General features: G+C 45.7%; 1 protein-coding gene across 2 annotated transcripts in view; it reads left to right on the top strand.

Annotated features, from left to right (window-relative positions):
- The window catches only part of LOC135920012 (galactosylgalactosylxylosylprotein 3-beta-glucuronosyltransferase S-like), a 166689-nt gene that overhangs the window by 126921 nt on the left and 23096 nt on the right, over window positions 1-16672 (top strand). The window contains exon 6 of one of the 2 annotated variants that reach the window (XR_011512952.1): window positions 3652-3763. Coding sequence is in view for 1 of the 2 variants with exons in the window: in XM_065454080.1 (XP_065310152.1) it covers window positions 3652-3687 (36 nt within the window). In the remaining variant the exon portion in view is untranslated. Of the gene's footprint in view, window positions 1-3651; window positions 3772-16672 lie in introns of those variants that run through there. The other variant, XM_065454080.1, reaches the window with a different exon arrangement.

The following is a 16672-nucleotide window of genomic DNA, read 5'->3' as shown; positions in this document are numbered from 1 at the left end:
TCCGTCTGCTGTGTGTATTGATGTATTTGTTGATTGTCTGGAAGTAAACAAAATGCTGGCGTGGCGTAGCGGTAAAGTGCAGTGCTCCGCGTCTATAGGTCGGGCGATCGAATCCTGGTCGGAGCAGTTTCATTTTACATTCCTTTTTCTTTTTTTATTGCAATAAATTGTTCATTGTTCCTTTCCGTATTGAAAAAAATATATACGGCGTCCAGGCACCACATATTTAACGCGCTAGAGCTGTTTTTCGCACGAGTAGCCAGTGCCTCCCAGTACGTTGCGCCTTCCCAGCGACCCAGCACCCAGCGCACTGCACTGGCCCCATAATCCGGCATTCTTGCAATAGGGTATGTATATATACATACATACATATATATATATATATATACATATATATATATATATATATATATATATATATATATATATATATATATATATATATATATATATATATATATATAAAGCCACTTCCGGCGTTAGGCGCAAGCCGCTTGGCACAGTTTATAGACTTTTCTTATGGCGAGAAGCAAATGGCATGCCAAGATTCTGTACTCCTACACGTCTTATGAGATCCAGTGCGACATGCTTGAATGTGTTACCGTCGCGCGCGGATGAGACATTTCGATATCCATGCGCTGTTCTATGAAAAATTTACGTAATCTCAGTTGATAGTAGATCGTCGGGGAACCGCTGTGTCGTGGTGCGTGCAGCAGTAACTATAGTAGTGGGAATGAGAAAATCTCCTATCTAATCGAAAGGCGTGAGAACTAAAGCATGCGAGTACTTGTGTACGGCAGTACCAAATGCAACCACGAAGCATCTAAGCTCCAATCATTATGCAATATCCGTGTCAGCCATAGCCACTGTTCTCTTGCATATGATGACTAGAGGACTTAATTACTATACTATTTAAGTTAGCCTCGTTATATAACGCCGATGCCTTGACTCAACATAGCTATCACAACGTTTGGTATAAATCGAAATGATCAATACGTTTGTGCTTCGGCGTAGCCTTTTTGCTTTTTAAAACAGTAATATCCACAGCCACCAGGATAAAAAAGAATGGGAGGACTATTTCATTGCCATCAGTCTATTTTATATCCACTGCAGAACGAATCTCACGTGCGACCTCCATATAGCCCTGTCATGCCCTAGCTAATTCGATCTTGCACCTCCGAATTTCCTAATTTCATCGCCTCATTTTGTTTTCTGCCGTCCTCGATTGCACTTGCCTACCCTAGGTGCCAATTCTGTAACTGTAATAGTGCAACAGTTATCTGTTCTATGAATTGCATGGCTGGCCGAGCTGCATCTTTTCATTGACAATATCGGCTATCACCGTTTTCTTTCGTTTCCACACCGCTTTTTTTCCTGTTTCTTAACGTTACGCCAAACATTTTTCCTTGAACAGTTCTCTGCGCGGTCCCTAATTTCTCCTCGCGCTTCTTTGAAACCTCCAAGTCTCCGCCCCATATGTTAGCACCGGTGGAATGCAATAATTCTATACTTATCTCTTCAACAACAGTGGTAAACTCACCAAGAGGATTCAGTAATACCTGTCATAGCACTGCAAGCCATTTTTATTCTGCACATTTCCTTCTCGTGATGAGGGCGTCCTGTGAGGAATCGACCTAGGTAAACGTAACCCTGTTCACACTATATTAGCTGCCTGGCAATCCTTAATTCTTCTTATCTTGCCAAGCTATTGAACGCTATTTTTGTTTCTCCATGTTAATTATCAACGCGCTCGTGCGCTTTATCTGTTAAGGTCAGCACTCATTTGTTGTAATTCGTCCCTAGTGTGGCTGAACAGGACAACGGCATCTGCAAATGGAAGGTTTTTGAGATATTCGCTGTTGACTCTTACTCCTGTGCCTTCTTGGGCTGATACCTCGAATACTTTATTTAAGCATGCAGTGAATAGCATGGAATGGATTGTGTCTGCTTGCCTGACCTCATTTTTGATAGGTAACTGCATGTTTTCCTTGTGCCGAATCAAGTAGCTGTGCAATTTCTGCGGATATAGTTCCCAAGATATTCACGTATGCCTACTGTATTCCTTCATAACGAAATTATGTAATGGCTATTTGCGAATATGCAATTTCTGAGAGCCAGGTGAGAGCTTCTTGAAGGGCGCCAAGAGCAAAACCCCCCAAATTACACCTTTTTGTGTGTGCGGCGCATACATTCACGATAAGACATCCTTGACTAGAGCGGCGAATCGACCAATTTGGTGGCCACGTATCGCGGAAACGAAGCGCGTGCTGATGCCGCAGTAAGACCACAAGTAGTCATGAGGCATGCTCGGACCATGCGCTGTATAGAAACCAAGTTCATAAACTAGCAGCGGCCACTGCTCCTGTTACTCGCGCAGTCCGCAGCTGGCCACTCACGAATTCGACATGTGTAATTCACACTGAACGGTATGCCCGTATTAGCAACCAAATAAGCAACCCCATTTTATTTGTATGCGGAAAGCACCTTCAGAAAGCGAGGTAGCTTTTCAGTCTCTCCACATATACGAACTTGAGAGCGTGTCAAAGTAAGCAACAGAAGTTTGCAGCAGCAGAATGGTACCAACCTGATTACGATCATGGCATATGTTTCTTAACTGCGCATTCGTGCTAACGCACAACTTAGAACTGCTCTGAGAATTTTTCATTGACGTTATTTCATGAAGCGAATTTTTCGAAAGACACAGATGATCGTCGAGGCTGCTTGTACGCTTGAGCACGCGCGCACACATAGATCTGGGTGCTCACAGCAGAAACACATGCCATTTCTACTTAACTTCCTTGATTTCGTCCTAGAGAACCATTTTCCACGTAGGCGATGCACCATCATACTAAGTAAACAGTCACGAGCGCAAGAAGCCCGCGAGAAACTGCCGCTACGCAAATAGCTGACATAGACACAGAGCGCTCACCCTGGCCAGCATGCCCAGTATTCATAGACAGTGACAAGGCATACGCAATATTGCAGTGCCCATGAAAAAAAAAAGAAGGTTGATATGTGGCCGCAGCAAGCCAAGCCGAAGCTTCCGCATTTTGGTTTGGACCAGTAGTCCGTCTACCCCCATTAGCAGAAGCTGCCGCACTGCTTCGTTACAGTATTTGGTGACACGGAGCAATATTCCTATCATCCCACTAAAAACACGTGACGAGAGAGTGGAGCTTTAAAAAGCAGCCTCATTAGGATTAAGACATTTCGAGCGGCGAGATTCTTGACGAGCGGCGTGCAAACGGCGCTCGTCAAGAATCTAGCACTGAGTCTGAAGCGTTGCAGAAAATCTGATATGACGAGCACTATATGACCAGCTGGTGCTGAGAGCATTTTTTCCGGTGCTCTGTACAGTCTTGTCTTCGCCAGGTGAGGGAGATGTTGTCACAAAAGAAAATGCGCAAATAAATTGACAAAACATATGCTGGCAGTCTGTAGGCGCCAGTGCAAGAATATGGTAATTAAAATGCGAACGCCCACTATATTTAGGTAGAACATGAAGCGCATGCAGGTCTTTGTTGGTGCGATGACGTATCTGTCATTTGTTTCGTAAAGATGGTACAAGCTTTCTTCCTGTAGCGTACATAAAAAAATAGATTGGCGACAATAATGCATAGCGCTCTTACGTCATCCTATCTTTTATCGCAGGTACCAGCTCCGACGCGTCATGCTGGCTATCCATGAGAACGGTTTGGCGGTGCCTCACCGGAACAAGGCAGCAAGCGCAACAGAAGCAACCGCGACAAGCCATCTGCAGGAGGTGACGGAGCCATTTCATATATATTTTGCAACCTTGCTCATAGGCAGCGGAATCTCCTGTGTAGCTTTCGTTACTGAGATCTTGGCACCTCTGTATCGCAATCTGGGACGCCGTTATAGAAGGCAGCAGTGTCTGTTTCCAAAATGTGCGAAAGGCTATTGCTGTAAGTATGGGAAAACCGATATAGGCAACGTTGCGTAGGTAAAACTAAAAGTCGCATTTTCTTAATAAACTTCGCCCGTTGCTGTAGTCATTCGAACTGCTTGTGAACATTCCGTACGAGCGTAGCAAACAAGCTGTGTTTCTCGTAGAGTTAGCGTGATTCCTGTTGGTAACTATAGTAGTAGTAGGAGTAGAAAACTTTCGTTGCTATTTGGTAATGAAGTCCCAGAGGGTGTAGCCGTCATTCCAGAGCCCCATTTGCTGCTGCTATCCGGCTGGCCCGGTCAATCAGGTATCGCTGGTCGTCCAGAAATGTGCTGCAAATAGCGGCTTCCCACTGAGATCGGGAGGTTTTAGGTATTGTAGGAAGGTCGGGTGGTTTGGATAATTTCACGTAGACTGGTAAAGGTCTGGGTGTCCTCCACAGAAAGGACAATGGGGACCGAGGTTAGGTTCACTACAACGACGTGTGAGCCATCGAGCGAAAGGAATGAGAACCGTTCGGACCGATGGCACGAGCCAAAGAAGCTATTTTAACGCGATAGCGTTAAGGAGCTCGTGTCGCAGAAATGCCGGTGTCGTCGGCGTCGGGTGTCGGCGTCGGCGGCGTTGACCGTGAGCGATAAATCACGGCAGGCGCTTCATAAATAAAAAGCAACTTCCAAGATTGGCCCGGTGGGAATCGAACCCGGGTCTCCGGAGTGTGAGACGGAGACGCTACCACTCAGCCACGAGTTCGATGCTTCCAAGCGGTGCAAACGCGCCTCTAGTGAATGCGGTGTTGCCTTCGAAACGAGCCGTGGAAAGTTATACTGCGGTGTATATCGGTAATTATGAACATGTAACGTACAGAAGTCACAATTACACGAGTTGCGAAGTGCGTTTCCGCTGCATTTCTTCTGCGCTTTCCGCACACGCAGAGCCATCTTGCGGCAAACACAGAAGACCCCCTCCTCTCAATGTACGGCGCTGCCCCGACAGGAGGCGCGCCGCGCGCGCATTGGGACCGCTGCCAGGCGCGTCGCGGGACTCCCTCTCCCGTGACGACGCTTCGCCGTGCTCCCGGTTTAGATTACTATCTATCTCTCTGCCCGTGCCGATCACGACGTTTGGCTGGCGTAGATCGTTTCCCCTCCGAGACACCGAGTTCTTTGGTTCGTTTCGTTCGCTCAGGCGCACGTTTCGTTGCCGCGCCGAACGCTGCGTTGCTCGACGCTCACCGCGTGATAGGTGGGCGCTAAGTCCGATGCGGGGCGCATCGTAAGTGATTGCTGTGCCGTAGCGCATTGTCTTATACCCCTTGGCGGGTCGACGGGAACGCTGTCGCGTCCCACTCTTGAAGGCGAAGCTTAAGCGTCCTCCAATTTTTTTTTTATTCTTCTGACCTCGCACCTGACAGCGCGAGGCATGAGACACCGGCCGGAATACAACATATAGGCATAAATACGGCTGAGGAGGATGACGATGGCTGGTAACGTATTTATTGTAGTAGTGTAACATGTACTAGACAGTCTATAGTACTAAAGTTACATTAATTCCTCGTAGCTGTGGTAACCCATCTTTCGCACAAATAAGAACGGGCAAGGTCTTAGCGAAATTGCTGTCCCACGCCGCGTGGGCTCCCAATTTATGCAATTTCACTTGTGTCAGCAGTAATGCTTAAATATGTAATACACACGTTTTCTTGCACAGTTTTTTTTTCCTTAGCAATATAATCGCCATTTACCGATGCCACAGCAAAACATCATACACCCTTTTCTTAACGGTACCAAAAGAAAGAATGAATTTGCTAAGCCGAATAACATAGTTCATGCATTACCCGCTCTTAAATGGTGCCGTGACAAGCACTACGATGCCAGTATGCGCAGCACGTAGAAGCAATGATAAGGCTTGGAACACGTTAGTAGCATAGGTGCATACAACGGGCATAACTGAGAGAAAGAAAAAGAGGGAAGGAAAGAGAGCGTGGTTAGCCATGGTGAGTACTGGCTGGTTATCCTGTGCTGGGGGAAGGGTAAAGGGAATAAGAGTGGATAGAAGAAACAATTCAAAAAATGAGAAAGCTCCACAACAGTTGTGCAGTTTTCGCTTTTTTCTTTCAATTGTGAAAAACTCCGCAACAATTTTCGAGTTTTCTCCAAACAAGTGAGGAAACTTCACGCGCTACAACTTCTAAAGTCAGTCGCAGAATTCACAAGCCCTTCAGAATTTGAGAAGAGCACTTAAGGCATTGAGTGCTGAAACCTGTCTGGATCAGTGTCCTAGAACTGTTTCCTCTGTCAAGGGGAGATCATCCAGTTTTTGAAAAGCGGTCTTGACTTATCTTGCGACATTGTAGCAGGAAAAGCCACAGAGGAGGTGATTGATTGTCTTCTCGCAGTCACAGCTGTCGCAAGCAGGGCAGCCGGCCATTCCGATGGTGAAGGAATAGGCGTTCGTGAATCACACGCCGAGCAACAGGCGGCACCGAAACGTTGCTTCGGCTCGTGGTATTCCAGGTGAAAGACGTAGTTGCAGACATGGATCTAATATGCGGATGTGTTAGCTTGTGGCACACCCCCTCCCTCCACTCCGAATCATAAAATAATACATTTGCGGACGTATTCGAACTGAAACCACGGCGACGGATTGATAACGATGGCTTGAAGTGATGAAATATCAACAACGAAATGACATGGACAGCATGGCGACGGCGGCGTGTTTCTTTGAAGCTCCCTTCCGCACTTAAGCCTATCAGACCACGACGTTACAACGTTGTGGTCATTCCATCGTCGTGATTCTAACTTAGTCATTCAACTCTCACCAAGCAGCCGTCATATCAATGTAGCGCTGCGATCATTGTAAGGCCATAGCGTCATCCCATCGTTGTCATGCGTCGTCGGCATACTGTATTTGCATTTGCCTCAACATCATTCCTTCTCCGTCATTATAGCGTAATCACACTGCAGCCATTCAGTCGGGATTATGATTCCGTTTTTATGACGTCGTCCTCATTGCATCATCATGATAAAGTCGATCGATGCATTTATTTTTGTACTGTGATTGCCATGCAGTCGTGCTCCTTTGATCGCCATCACTTGAGTTTCGTCATCGGACCCTAGTCTTGCCGCCGTCGTCACGCATCATTCGTCGAGCTATCGTCTGCATATGCTCGTTGTCATCTGATTGTCCTCATACCGTTGCCAGGACATCGTCATCATTGTTTCATTATCGTGTCACCGGCGTCAAATCACCGTCGTGATACCATCGTGGTCATTGCATCTTTATTATACTAAGTTGGTTATCCCAATTTCGTCATAACGTCATCGTCACACCGTCGTCGGTCACATAGTCGTCATGTCGGCAAGCAGGCGTGAAGCTGTTATTTTAACATCGTTATCACTTCAGAATCAAATTTCCGCACACAGCGAAATCAACCGATGTCTCACAATTTCCACTATCGATATTCAGTAGGTGTGATCTCAGCCGTGTGGCGTGTCACTGTTATCATTTAATGCTAATCACATTACCGTCGACAGGCGGGATCTAGGAATGTTTTTTATAAACAAGTTGGGTGAAATCTTGGGCTTTATCTTGAAAGCTATCTGCTTTGGGAGCAAAATCTAGGCGGGCCGACGGCTCGTTGGCTTAGATGTGGTGTTCTCGCCACCGAGTTCGCGTTGAAGGGAGAGGTAGCACAAATTTCAATTCGCTCGCTGCTGCTGCCACGCTTCCCTACTTCAGCATTTTGACAAAGAGTTTCCGCGGTCATCGAGCGAGATATATCAATGTCTACATGTGCGTTTGGCAAGCATTGCCAGATCATGAACAGTAGGTTGCCTTTATCCCTCAAAAGAAAAGTGTACAACAGCTGTGTCTTACCAGTACTCACCTACGGGGCAGAAATTTGGAGGCTGACGAAAAGGGTTCTACTCAAATTGAGGACGGCGCAATGAGCTATGGAAAGAAGATTGATGAGTATAACGTTAAGGAATAAAAAAGACTAGATTGGATGCGGGAACAAACTTGAGGTAATGACATCTTAGTTGAAATCAAGAAATAGAAATGGGCATGGGCAGGGCATGTAATGAGGAGAGAAGATAATCGATGTTCATTAAGGGTTAACGACTGGATTCCAGGAGAAGGGAAGCGTAACAGGGGGCTGCAGAAAAATAGGTGGGCGGATGAGATGATGTTTGCAGGGACAGCATGGCCACAATTATCACATGACCAGAGCAGTTGGAGAAGTATGGGAGAGGCTTTTGCCCTGCAGTAGGCGTAGCCAGGCTGATGATGATGATGATGAGGACCTGTGCACGGGTAACACCGTGCTTGTTTACTCTGTTATAGTAACCAAAAGTTTGCATGTTTATACATGCGATGAAAGTACTATCGTTACTTTGTAGGACTGTCTACTGATTGGCTATAGCAATCCGTACTTCCCTTTTAGGGCGAAATTGCAACTTTCTCAGTACTTTTTTTAGAAAACATCGTTTTCTGAATTGAAGCGCAAAAATAAATGAACCACCAAAATTTGGGGTTATTTCGAAGCTGATGGAATCCTGAGAATTGGTTCCAAGTGTACCCGATTCGAGAACTCCTCAGCTAGAATTTGTAAACTGCAATATGTGCAGTAACGTAATAAGCTAATAAAGGTTAATTTCCTTTCTTGTGCAAACAGTCTCCGCCTCATGGCGTATACTAGACCAAATGGTGCGCCCTCTGCCACAAATAATTTCTAAAGATCTACGGAGGCACCAAGGCGATTGTTATGATGTGCAAATATCAGAGAATTACTTGTCCCTGAGTGCATCATTGAGTTGGGTGGCGGAGTTGAACGTGCCTCGTGATTGAAGTGTCCTATGCCCAGCATGGACGTGCCTCAGCGTAGAACCAAAAGTGGCTTTCTGTACACGGACGCTGCCGCGTCCCTTTGAGACACATTTGGTGTCACGAACGCGCACACAAAACATACACATAAACATACACACAGAACACGCACACGTTTTTACGTACTGCACAGCGTACATCTCTCCGCCTACACGGAAGCAGTCTCTGAGCTGGACGAGTCGCAGTTGACGTCCTGGCATGGCGACGCCGATAGGCACGTTGTCGGGTCGCTGAGTGGCTCGCATAAATGAGTATCCCGTGATCTTTCTCTTGTCACCAGGCGTCATGTATGTGTGACAACACGTATAGAGCTGCATTAGCGGGTATCATGCTATTTGAATTATCGGGTATCATGATCGTCGGTGAATTTTTGGTAGCAAGAGGCATATGACGTATTTTTCGTGTGCCCCTTTTCTGCCGCCGCTTTCTACCGCGGCATTGTGATATAAAGTTCTCGCATTAAAATTACCTCAAGTCTTCGCAGAAACACCCGGTATAAAGCATCTCAATGGTCATCATTAGGTGACCAGTGCTTCATTGCTAGTCCATGTTCACACTATCAATCAGGTGATAGAAAAATGTGCGGAATATAACCAACCTTTATATATAGCTTTCATTGATTACGAGAAAGCGTTTGATTCAGTCGAAACCTCAGCAGTCACGGAGGCATTGCGGAATCAGGGTGTAGACGAGCCGTATGTTAAGATACTGAAAGATATCTGTAGCGGCTCCACAGCCACCGTAGTCCTCCATAAAGAAAGCAACAAAATTCCAATAAAGAAAGGCGTCAGATAGGGAGATACGATCTCTCTAATGCTATTCACAGCGTGTTTGCAGGAGGTATTCAGAGACCTGGATCGGGAAGAATTGGGGATAAGAGTTATTGGAGAATACCTTAGTAACTTGCCATTCGCTGATGATATTGCCTTGCATAGTAACTCAGGGGACCAACTGCAATGCATGATCACTGATCTGGAGAGGCGAAGCCGAAGGGTGGGTCTAAAAATTACTCTGCAGAAAACTAAAGTAATGTTTAACAGTCTCGGAAGAGAACAGCAATTTACAATAGGCAGCGAGGCACTGGAAGTCGTAAGGGAATACGCCTACTTGGGGCGGGTAGTTACGGCGGATCCAGATCATGAGACGGAAATAATCAGGAGAATAAGAATGGGCTGGGGTGCGTTTGGCAGGCATTCTCAGATCATGAACACCAGGTTGCCATTATCCCTCAAGAGAAAAGTATAGAATAGCTGTGTCTTACCAGTACTCACCTATGGGGCAGAAACCTGGAGGCTTACGAAAAGAGTTCTATTCAAATTGAGGACGACGCAACGAGCTATGGAAAGAAGAATGATAGGTGTAAAGTTAAGGGATAAGAAAAGAGCAGACTGGGTCAGGGAACAAACGCGAGTTAATGACATCTTAGTTGAAATCAAGAAAAAGAAATGGACATGGGCAGGACATGTAATGAGGAGGGAATATAACCGATGGTCATTAAGGGTTACGGATTGGATCCCAAGGGAAGGGAAGCGTAGCAGGGGGGGCAGAAAGTTAGGTGGGCGGATGAGATTAAGAAGTTTGCAAGGACGGCGTGGCCACAATTAGTACATGACCGGGGTTGTTGGAGAAGTATGGGAGAGGCCTTTGCCCTGCAGTGGGCGTAACCAGGCTGATGATGATGATATATCTGTGTGTGTGTGTGTCGTGTTATGTAGTGCTGCATAATTGGCCGGTTGAGACAAATTGCGTGTATTCGCGGGCTTCTTTCAAGCTCGAAAAAACACTTTTATGTAGCACGTGTTGAGCAAGAGAAATCTTTGCGAAACCTGTTACGCATTTGCGCATTTCTGTGTTACGCGCACGTTAGGCTTGGGTTTATCACATTTTTGTGTGAAATGCCGCACACTCGGTTTCGCACGATTACCATCGCGGAGGGGCGCAATGAGTGGTTCATTGTGTTATTCCAACGAATTCTTTAAAGTATTTCTGAAATAAGTTAACACTTTATGTTTCGTAATGCATGGCCCACGCGTATTGCGTTAAGCATAGCGCTTATGACTCGGTTATGCACTGTACTACCGAGTTACACACCGGCGCCCAACACCTAATTTAATTAAAGACAAGGAAACATTCTTGAGGCAGTTGTGAAGCCGGAGAGAGACTTCTGCGCGCGCGCCCAGTCGTGATAGAGAAACGACGTCACTGCCAGCGTAGCCAATGGCGCTCTTCAGCTTCTGCCGGAGGACCGGTACTGTTTCGCCTAGGCATATGTAGCTTCTCTATAAAAGGTTTAAATGCGTTAGCATTCCTATGCCTACCTAGCGAGAACTTTGTCCGTCCGTCACGTAAGACGAATGCAATGACTCATGCCCCCCTAAGCAATCGCTCATACCCCACGTCAGAATTTCTGTGGTCGTACCACGAGCGTTTCGCCTAGGCACATAGAGCTTCACTGTAAAAAGAACAAAGCAAGAAATAATGAAAAGAAAGAAAAATATACGGACAGGTAGAGAAAACAAAACAGCTTTTACGTAGTGCATTAGGTGCTCGCAGGTGTAGTTGAGAAGATCCACTTACAGCGCCTTGCGTTTACTTCACACTGCGGCTCGTTATATCTTGCAAGAAGACTAGTCCTTCCGATTGTATACTTTATTACCCAGTGTGCCAGCAGTCTCTTGCCTTCACGTGCTACAGAAGTGCATGTGCCTAACGTTTTTAATTGACCGCCGTCACTTTTTTTTCATATGACCTTTTATTTGGGTAAATTTGAAATTGCATTTCTGAGTCTTTTATTTTATGTAGGTGTGGTTGTAAATGTATTCTGTACGTGTAACACCAAAATGTTCTGTTATTTGTAATACTTAACCTAATAATACTTATAAAAATAGTAATATTGCCTAACAAGTCCTAATACCTAATATTTGTTATTGTAATGTTATTATCCATATGAGGTAACCGTTATGAAGAACTCAATATATATGTTTTCTTATTCATCTTAGGACATACCTGTATTTTCACTATATGCTTTATTTTCATTTTATTTTGGTATATAATTGGGTGAAAATGACCTCTAAAAACTTTTTCTTTCCGAATGTGTCTTTTTTTCGCAAGTGAGTTTAGGGTGGCTGGATGCAAAATTATTGTATTGTGTTATGTCTGCAAATCAGCTAACACTGTTCTAAAACAAGCTTATATCACAGTAATATTATTACATGCATTTTGTATGCTATTTGACTGTTGTTTATTTTCATTTTTTACGTGCGGTGGCTCAAAGTGTCATTTTGCGCAAGACAACTCTTAACCAAGTGTTTCAAATTGATATACGGCCGTTATCAGCTATGCTTCCCCATGTACAGGCTTAAGTGTTGGTAGCACCAAGTTTAACCTTTTGGTTGAAATCGAAGTCACAATAAATGCAAGATGTAGCGAAACAATACCTTTGTTCGCCTGATGAAAAATTATGCTAATAAATACTAAATGCTTGTTTTCTCTCTTTTTTATCCATTAGAAGAACTTTGGATCAGCTCTTTTCGGTATCCATGATGAACTGAACTACACATTAACTTTATATTTGTTTAAAGCTAAGGGCAAGATATCATAATACATAGGTGGCCTAGAAGACAATGCCGAATGCAAGTAGTGCGAAGTACTAGATATGTGTTTTACTTTTACTAACAACGCTACATTTACCCCACTGCTCTGTGAGAAATAATAATACAACACCCAACAATTTCACGAACATCAATTCCACAATACGAGCAATGTTCAGGAAATGTACAATGTCTGTGATGAATGACTTTGTTTGGGCAGATATTCCTTAACAAGTGCTCCTACGTGTTTTATGATGTCAATATGGCGCACTGGTCAGTCATACGGGCAACATTTTACGGTAAGTAATGCAAATACTGGTAACAGACTGTTTGTTACGCCGACACCAAGCGTGACACCAGTCAGAAGATGACGATTTCAGGTGTAGAGGTGGAATCGGTCTCGACAGCCATGTTTATGCACCATTGTCTTTCCTGTAAATATTGTAAATACGTCTTTATATGTCACGTTCGCACCACAACACATTGACGAGAGGTGCGACGTACCCGCGAGAACAACCGAGCTCCACAGTGGCCGTGACCTCGGACTCGACAACACGACGGACACAACAGGACTCGACATGGTGTGGCCCACATCAAGGCCTATAACCCTGATGGTTGTGCTGGATCAGCCGCGCCATCCAGGAGCGTTCTGTAGCACTGATCAGGTCGGCGTAGAAAACTGGACTGCCAAGTATGAGCATGTAAGTGCCCACAAGAAATGGGATCCGACGACTATGTTAGCTACCTTCTTCTCCTACCTAGAGAAGGTTTGGTATGACAACCTAGCAACCTAACAGTGAACCTAACAACTTCCCTACATCGTTATTTGTGCAGGCATTAGTCCGTGAAGAACTCCCTTGGAGTTCATTCTGTATGTGCCATTGTCGCTTCACAGCTGTCTCATGCTCCAGGTCCATCTACTCGTCCGCGGTATCCTGCATACTACCAAAATCTAGGCGAGTGGTGAACCACAAACCCTTGGCCAATCTGCTTTTCCTGCCGGCGTACTGGCCACGTTGCTGGCCTTTCTGACAATGGTACGGTCTCCTTCCTTCTGCGACCGCAATTAACTCGTTACTATCATCCCGAACAGAGCGATTGTCATTACCAGCCTCCATTGGCACCGCCACAGCCAAACAATGACCCTAGTGCTCCTTGGAACAGCCCCTCGTCATCATACCGACGCCATCAATCATGTTCGCCACCAGCTCGTCGACCATCGTCCCTATCGCCGCAGGCTCGTCGCCCATCATCTGCGATGCAGACCCGATGCCCGTCTCCGGAAAACTAAGCGATGCAGCTCCCGTAGGTGACGCTGCATTGAGAACTGGACCGCAACACCCTCTTATAACTTTGCCGAGCACACAGTACTTGGTGAACGCTTTAGTGTATGGCGTCAGAGTACCAGCGCTCATTCCCGCTGGCGCCACGTATCCTTCAGGAGTGCCTAATTCCGCCTACGCCTGAACAAAGTTCTCACTCCCGCGGCATTAGGCACCCTCCACGTCACTGATAGAAGAATGCCTACCGTGCTTGTTATTTGCACCTCTCACGTTGGTCCCGCGGGGCGCCTACCAACTGTTTTCTTTCCCCTTTTCAATACCCTTACGGCGTTAGACTTGCCTTAGACTTTTTATCATCCTACTCAGCCCTCTTTGATTGTGCGTATGATGTCACTCAGGGTGAACTGCATCATGGCTGCAATAGTCCACCAGTCACACAACCACGGTTATGCTCTCCCGAAGACATCCGCTTGTTGCCTCAATACACTACGCATGTCACTCTACTGCAGTTCCCTTCTGTTCCTGACGGCGTCTATGCACTATTTCCCACCGGTGGGAAATTTCCCACCACTTGAAAGAAATTTGGCCGTTCTCCATACAGTGGTCACTGTTACACGCAAGGAGCCTGCTCCCTCTCCTTAACTTTAACAGCTCGACTCAAGTTCTTCCAAGAGGCATGTCTTTGGGCGATATCTGCCCTGTGAACGATTCCAAGATATCGGCTCTTGACGCCGAAATTCCGTCACCCTTTACAGGAACCTCCGATTCACCGAGTATCACAGACGAACTTAGCCAGATGATTGCACCTGGTCTTCTTTCGGCACATGCTGACGATGTCCGCCATCTCTTGGGAACTTACCGCGGCATTTTTGACCTGGCCGGCCACCCTTTAGCCCACACATCGGTGGTCAGCCATCGTATTTACACAGGAGACGCCAAACCGATACGTCGCAGGGCGTACCGTGTCTCACATCTTGAACGACAAGTGAAACGAGAAGTCAATAAGACGTTGAATAAGGGGGTTTCAAGGCATCTTCCTGTGCATGGGCGTCCCCTGTTGTTCTTGGCAAGTCTCATGACGGTAAGTTGCGCTTTTATTTATTTATTTATTTACTTATTTATTTATATTTCATTTCATGATTTTGCCAACACAGCTGGCTACTACAACTGGCCGGTATGAGGTAAGCTCATAAAGACTCTTTCCAGGCTTCAAGAGAGCAACCAGGTGGCTGATCTTCCACTGCTCTGGAACAATACCCGCGAGCCATGTGTCGTTGTAATAATTGAGCATCGCAAAGCGACCAGCCCTGCCAAGGGGAGAGAGAGACGAGTAGGAGATGCCGTCAAGGCCAGGGGTAGATGAATGCCGACACGAGGCAAGAGCAGCCTCTAATTCGGGCATCGTAAAGAGCAAGTCGTAGTGGTCACTAGGGGAAGGTAGCGCAACAACTTCGAATAGGATTGAGGCTGGTTGAGTTGTGCCCACAATAATTTTGCAGAAATCGTCCGCTATCTCTACATTATTGCGGTGTTGGTAAAGGGCCAGAGCAATTTAAAGGATAGCTTTCTTGTGGGGGAAACGTAGGCTCCTGACTACATGCCCAATACGTGACAGCGGCTTGCGAGGATCCAGTGATGAGCAGAACTTTCTCCAGCACTTCCTTCCTAATTTCTCTAGATGGCGCTTGATTTGTCGTTGAGCTTCGCGACAAAGGGCGAGATCGCACGTGGATTTCGCCCTTCTATATTTACGTTCAGCGCGCCGTCGAACTGCGCGGAGCAGTGACGAAATTAAGTGCCAAGTTATTGAGGATCTAATGCAGAGTAATAACCTCCATGTGCTAAACTACGGAAAACCAACGTATTGCTGACCTAGCTCAAGGTAAATAAGCTGTACTGATTTATGTTTTAGTTCCCACTCTATTTTTACGAACTTAAAATGGGATGTCCTAGACAACCCATATGGAAGCAATCACCTGTCTGTGCTGATTAGCTTAAAATCCTCACCGGAAGTAATCCCAACAAAACTAGGGTGGCGCAAGCTTCATTTAGCCGACTGGGCACTGTTTCAAGAAAAGGCCAAACTAAAAAAATAGCCACAAACAATACCAGCACAGACAAACTTAATGAAGCTTTCACAAAATGCATTGTTGATGCTGCGACTTGGAGATGGACTCACTCACCTGGAGAAGCAAAGCAATATAACAAAATTTGGCATACACAAGAATGTACAGAAACGAAAAAACGAACAAAACAAAGCCTGAGGAACTTTCCACAGTTGCCCAACAGCAGACATTCCTCTAAATTTAATAACGTTAGAGCAAAAGCCCCGTATATCCGCCACAGTGCCTGAAAGTCTTCGTGGCATAGCCACGTGTCCTCTATAAACAGCTCAACAACATCAAAACAAATGTGGAAAAAGGTATGAAAGCTAAATAACAGCTGCTCACCATTCCCAGTTCCCCTTCTCATAGCCCCCGGTATACAGACAAGTATAGAAGAACAGGCCGACATATTCTCGGTAGCTCCCAGTTTGTCACACTATGCAGAATCATTTTCTAAATTAAAAAAATACAGCTGAGAAGCAAACTACCAATAAATGGCACTAAAACTGAACCTTACCATACGCTAATTACACTTGGGAAATCCACTGAGTACTATCCACTGGTGAACAGACTGCACATGGCCGCAATAAAATGCAGTATCAAATACTAGACCATCTTTCTCTGCGAGATCGAATCCCGGCCACGGCGGGCGCATTTCGATGGGGGCGAAATGCGAAAACACCCGTGTGCTTAGATTTAGGTGCACGTTAAAGAACCCCAGGTTGCCGAAATTTCTGGAGTCCTCCACTACGGCGTGCCTCATAATCAGAAAGTGGTTTTGGCATGTAAAACCCCATAATTAAATCTTTAGGCCATCTCTGCGAACCTGCCGATAAAGCCTTTTTAAAAGTCTTTCACAATGATTTGGTACCGGGGAAAATACCCGAAGCCTGGAAAAAA

This window comes from Dermacentor albipictus, chromosome 3, assembly GCF_038994185.2.
Source record: "Dermacentor albipictus isolate Rhodes 1998 colony chromosome 3, USDA_Dalb.pri_finalv2, whole genome shotgun sequence".
Classification (NCBI taxonomy): domain Eukaryota; kingdom Metazoa; phylum Arthropoda; class Arachnida; order Ixodida; family Ixodidae; genus Dermacentor; species Dermacentor albipictus.
The sequence above is the reverse complement of the archived record's forward strand: the minus strand, read 5'-3'. Positions and strand labels throughout refer to the sequence as shown.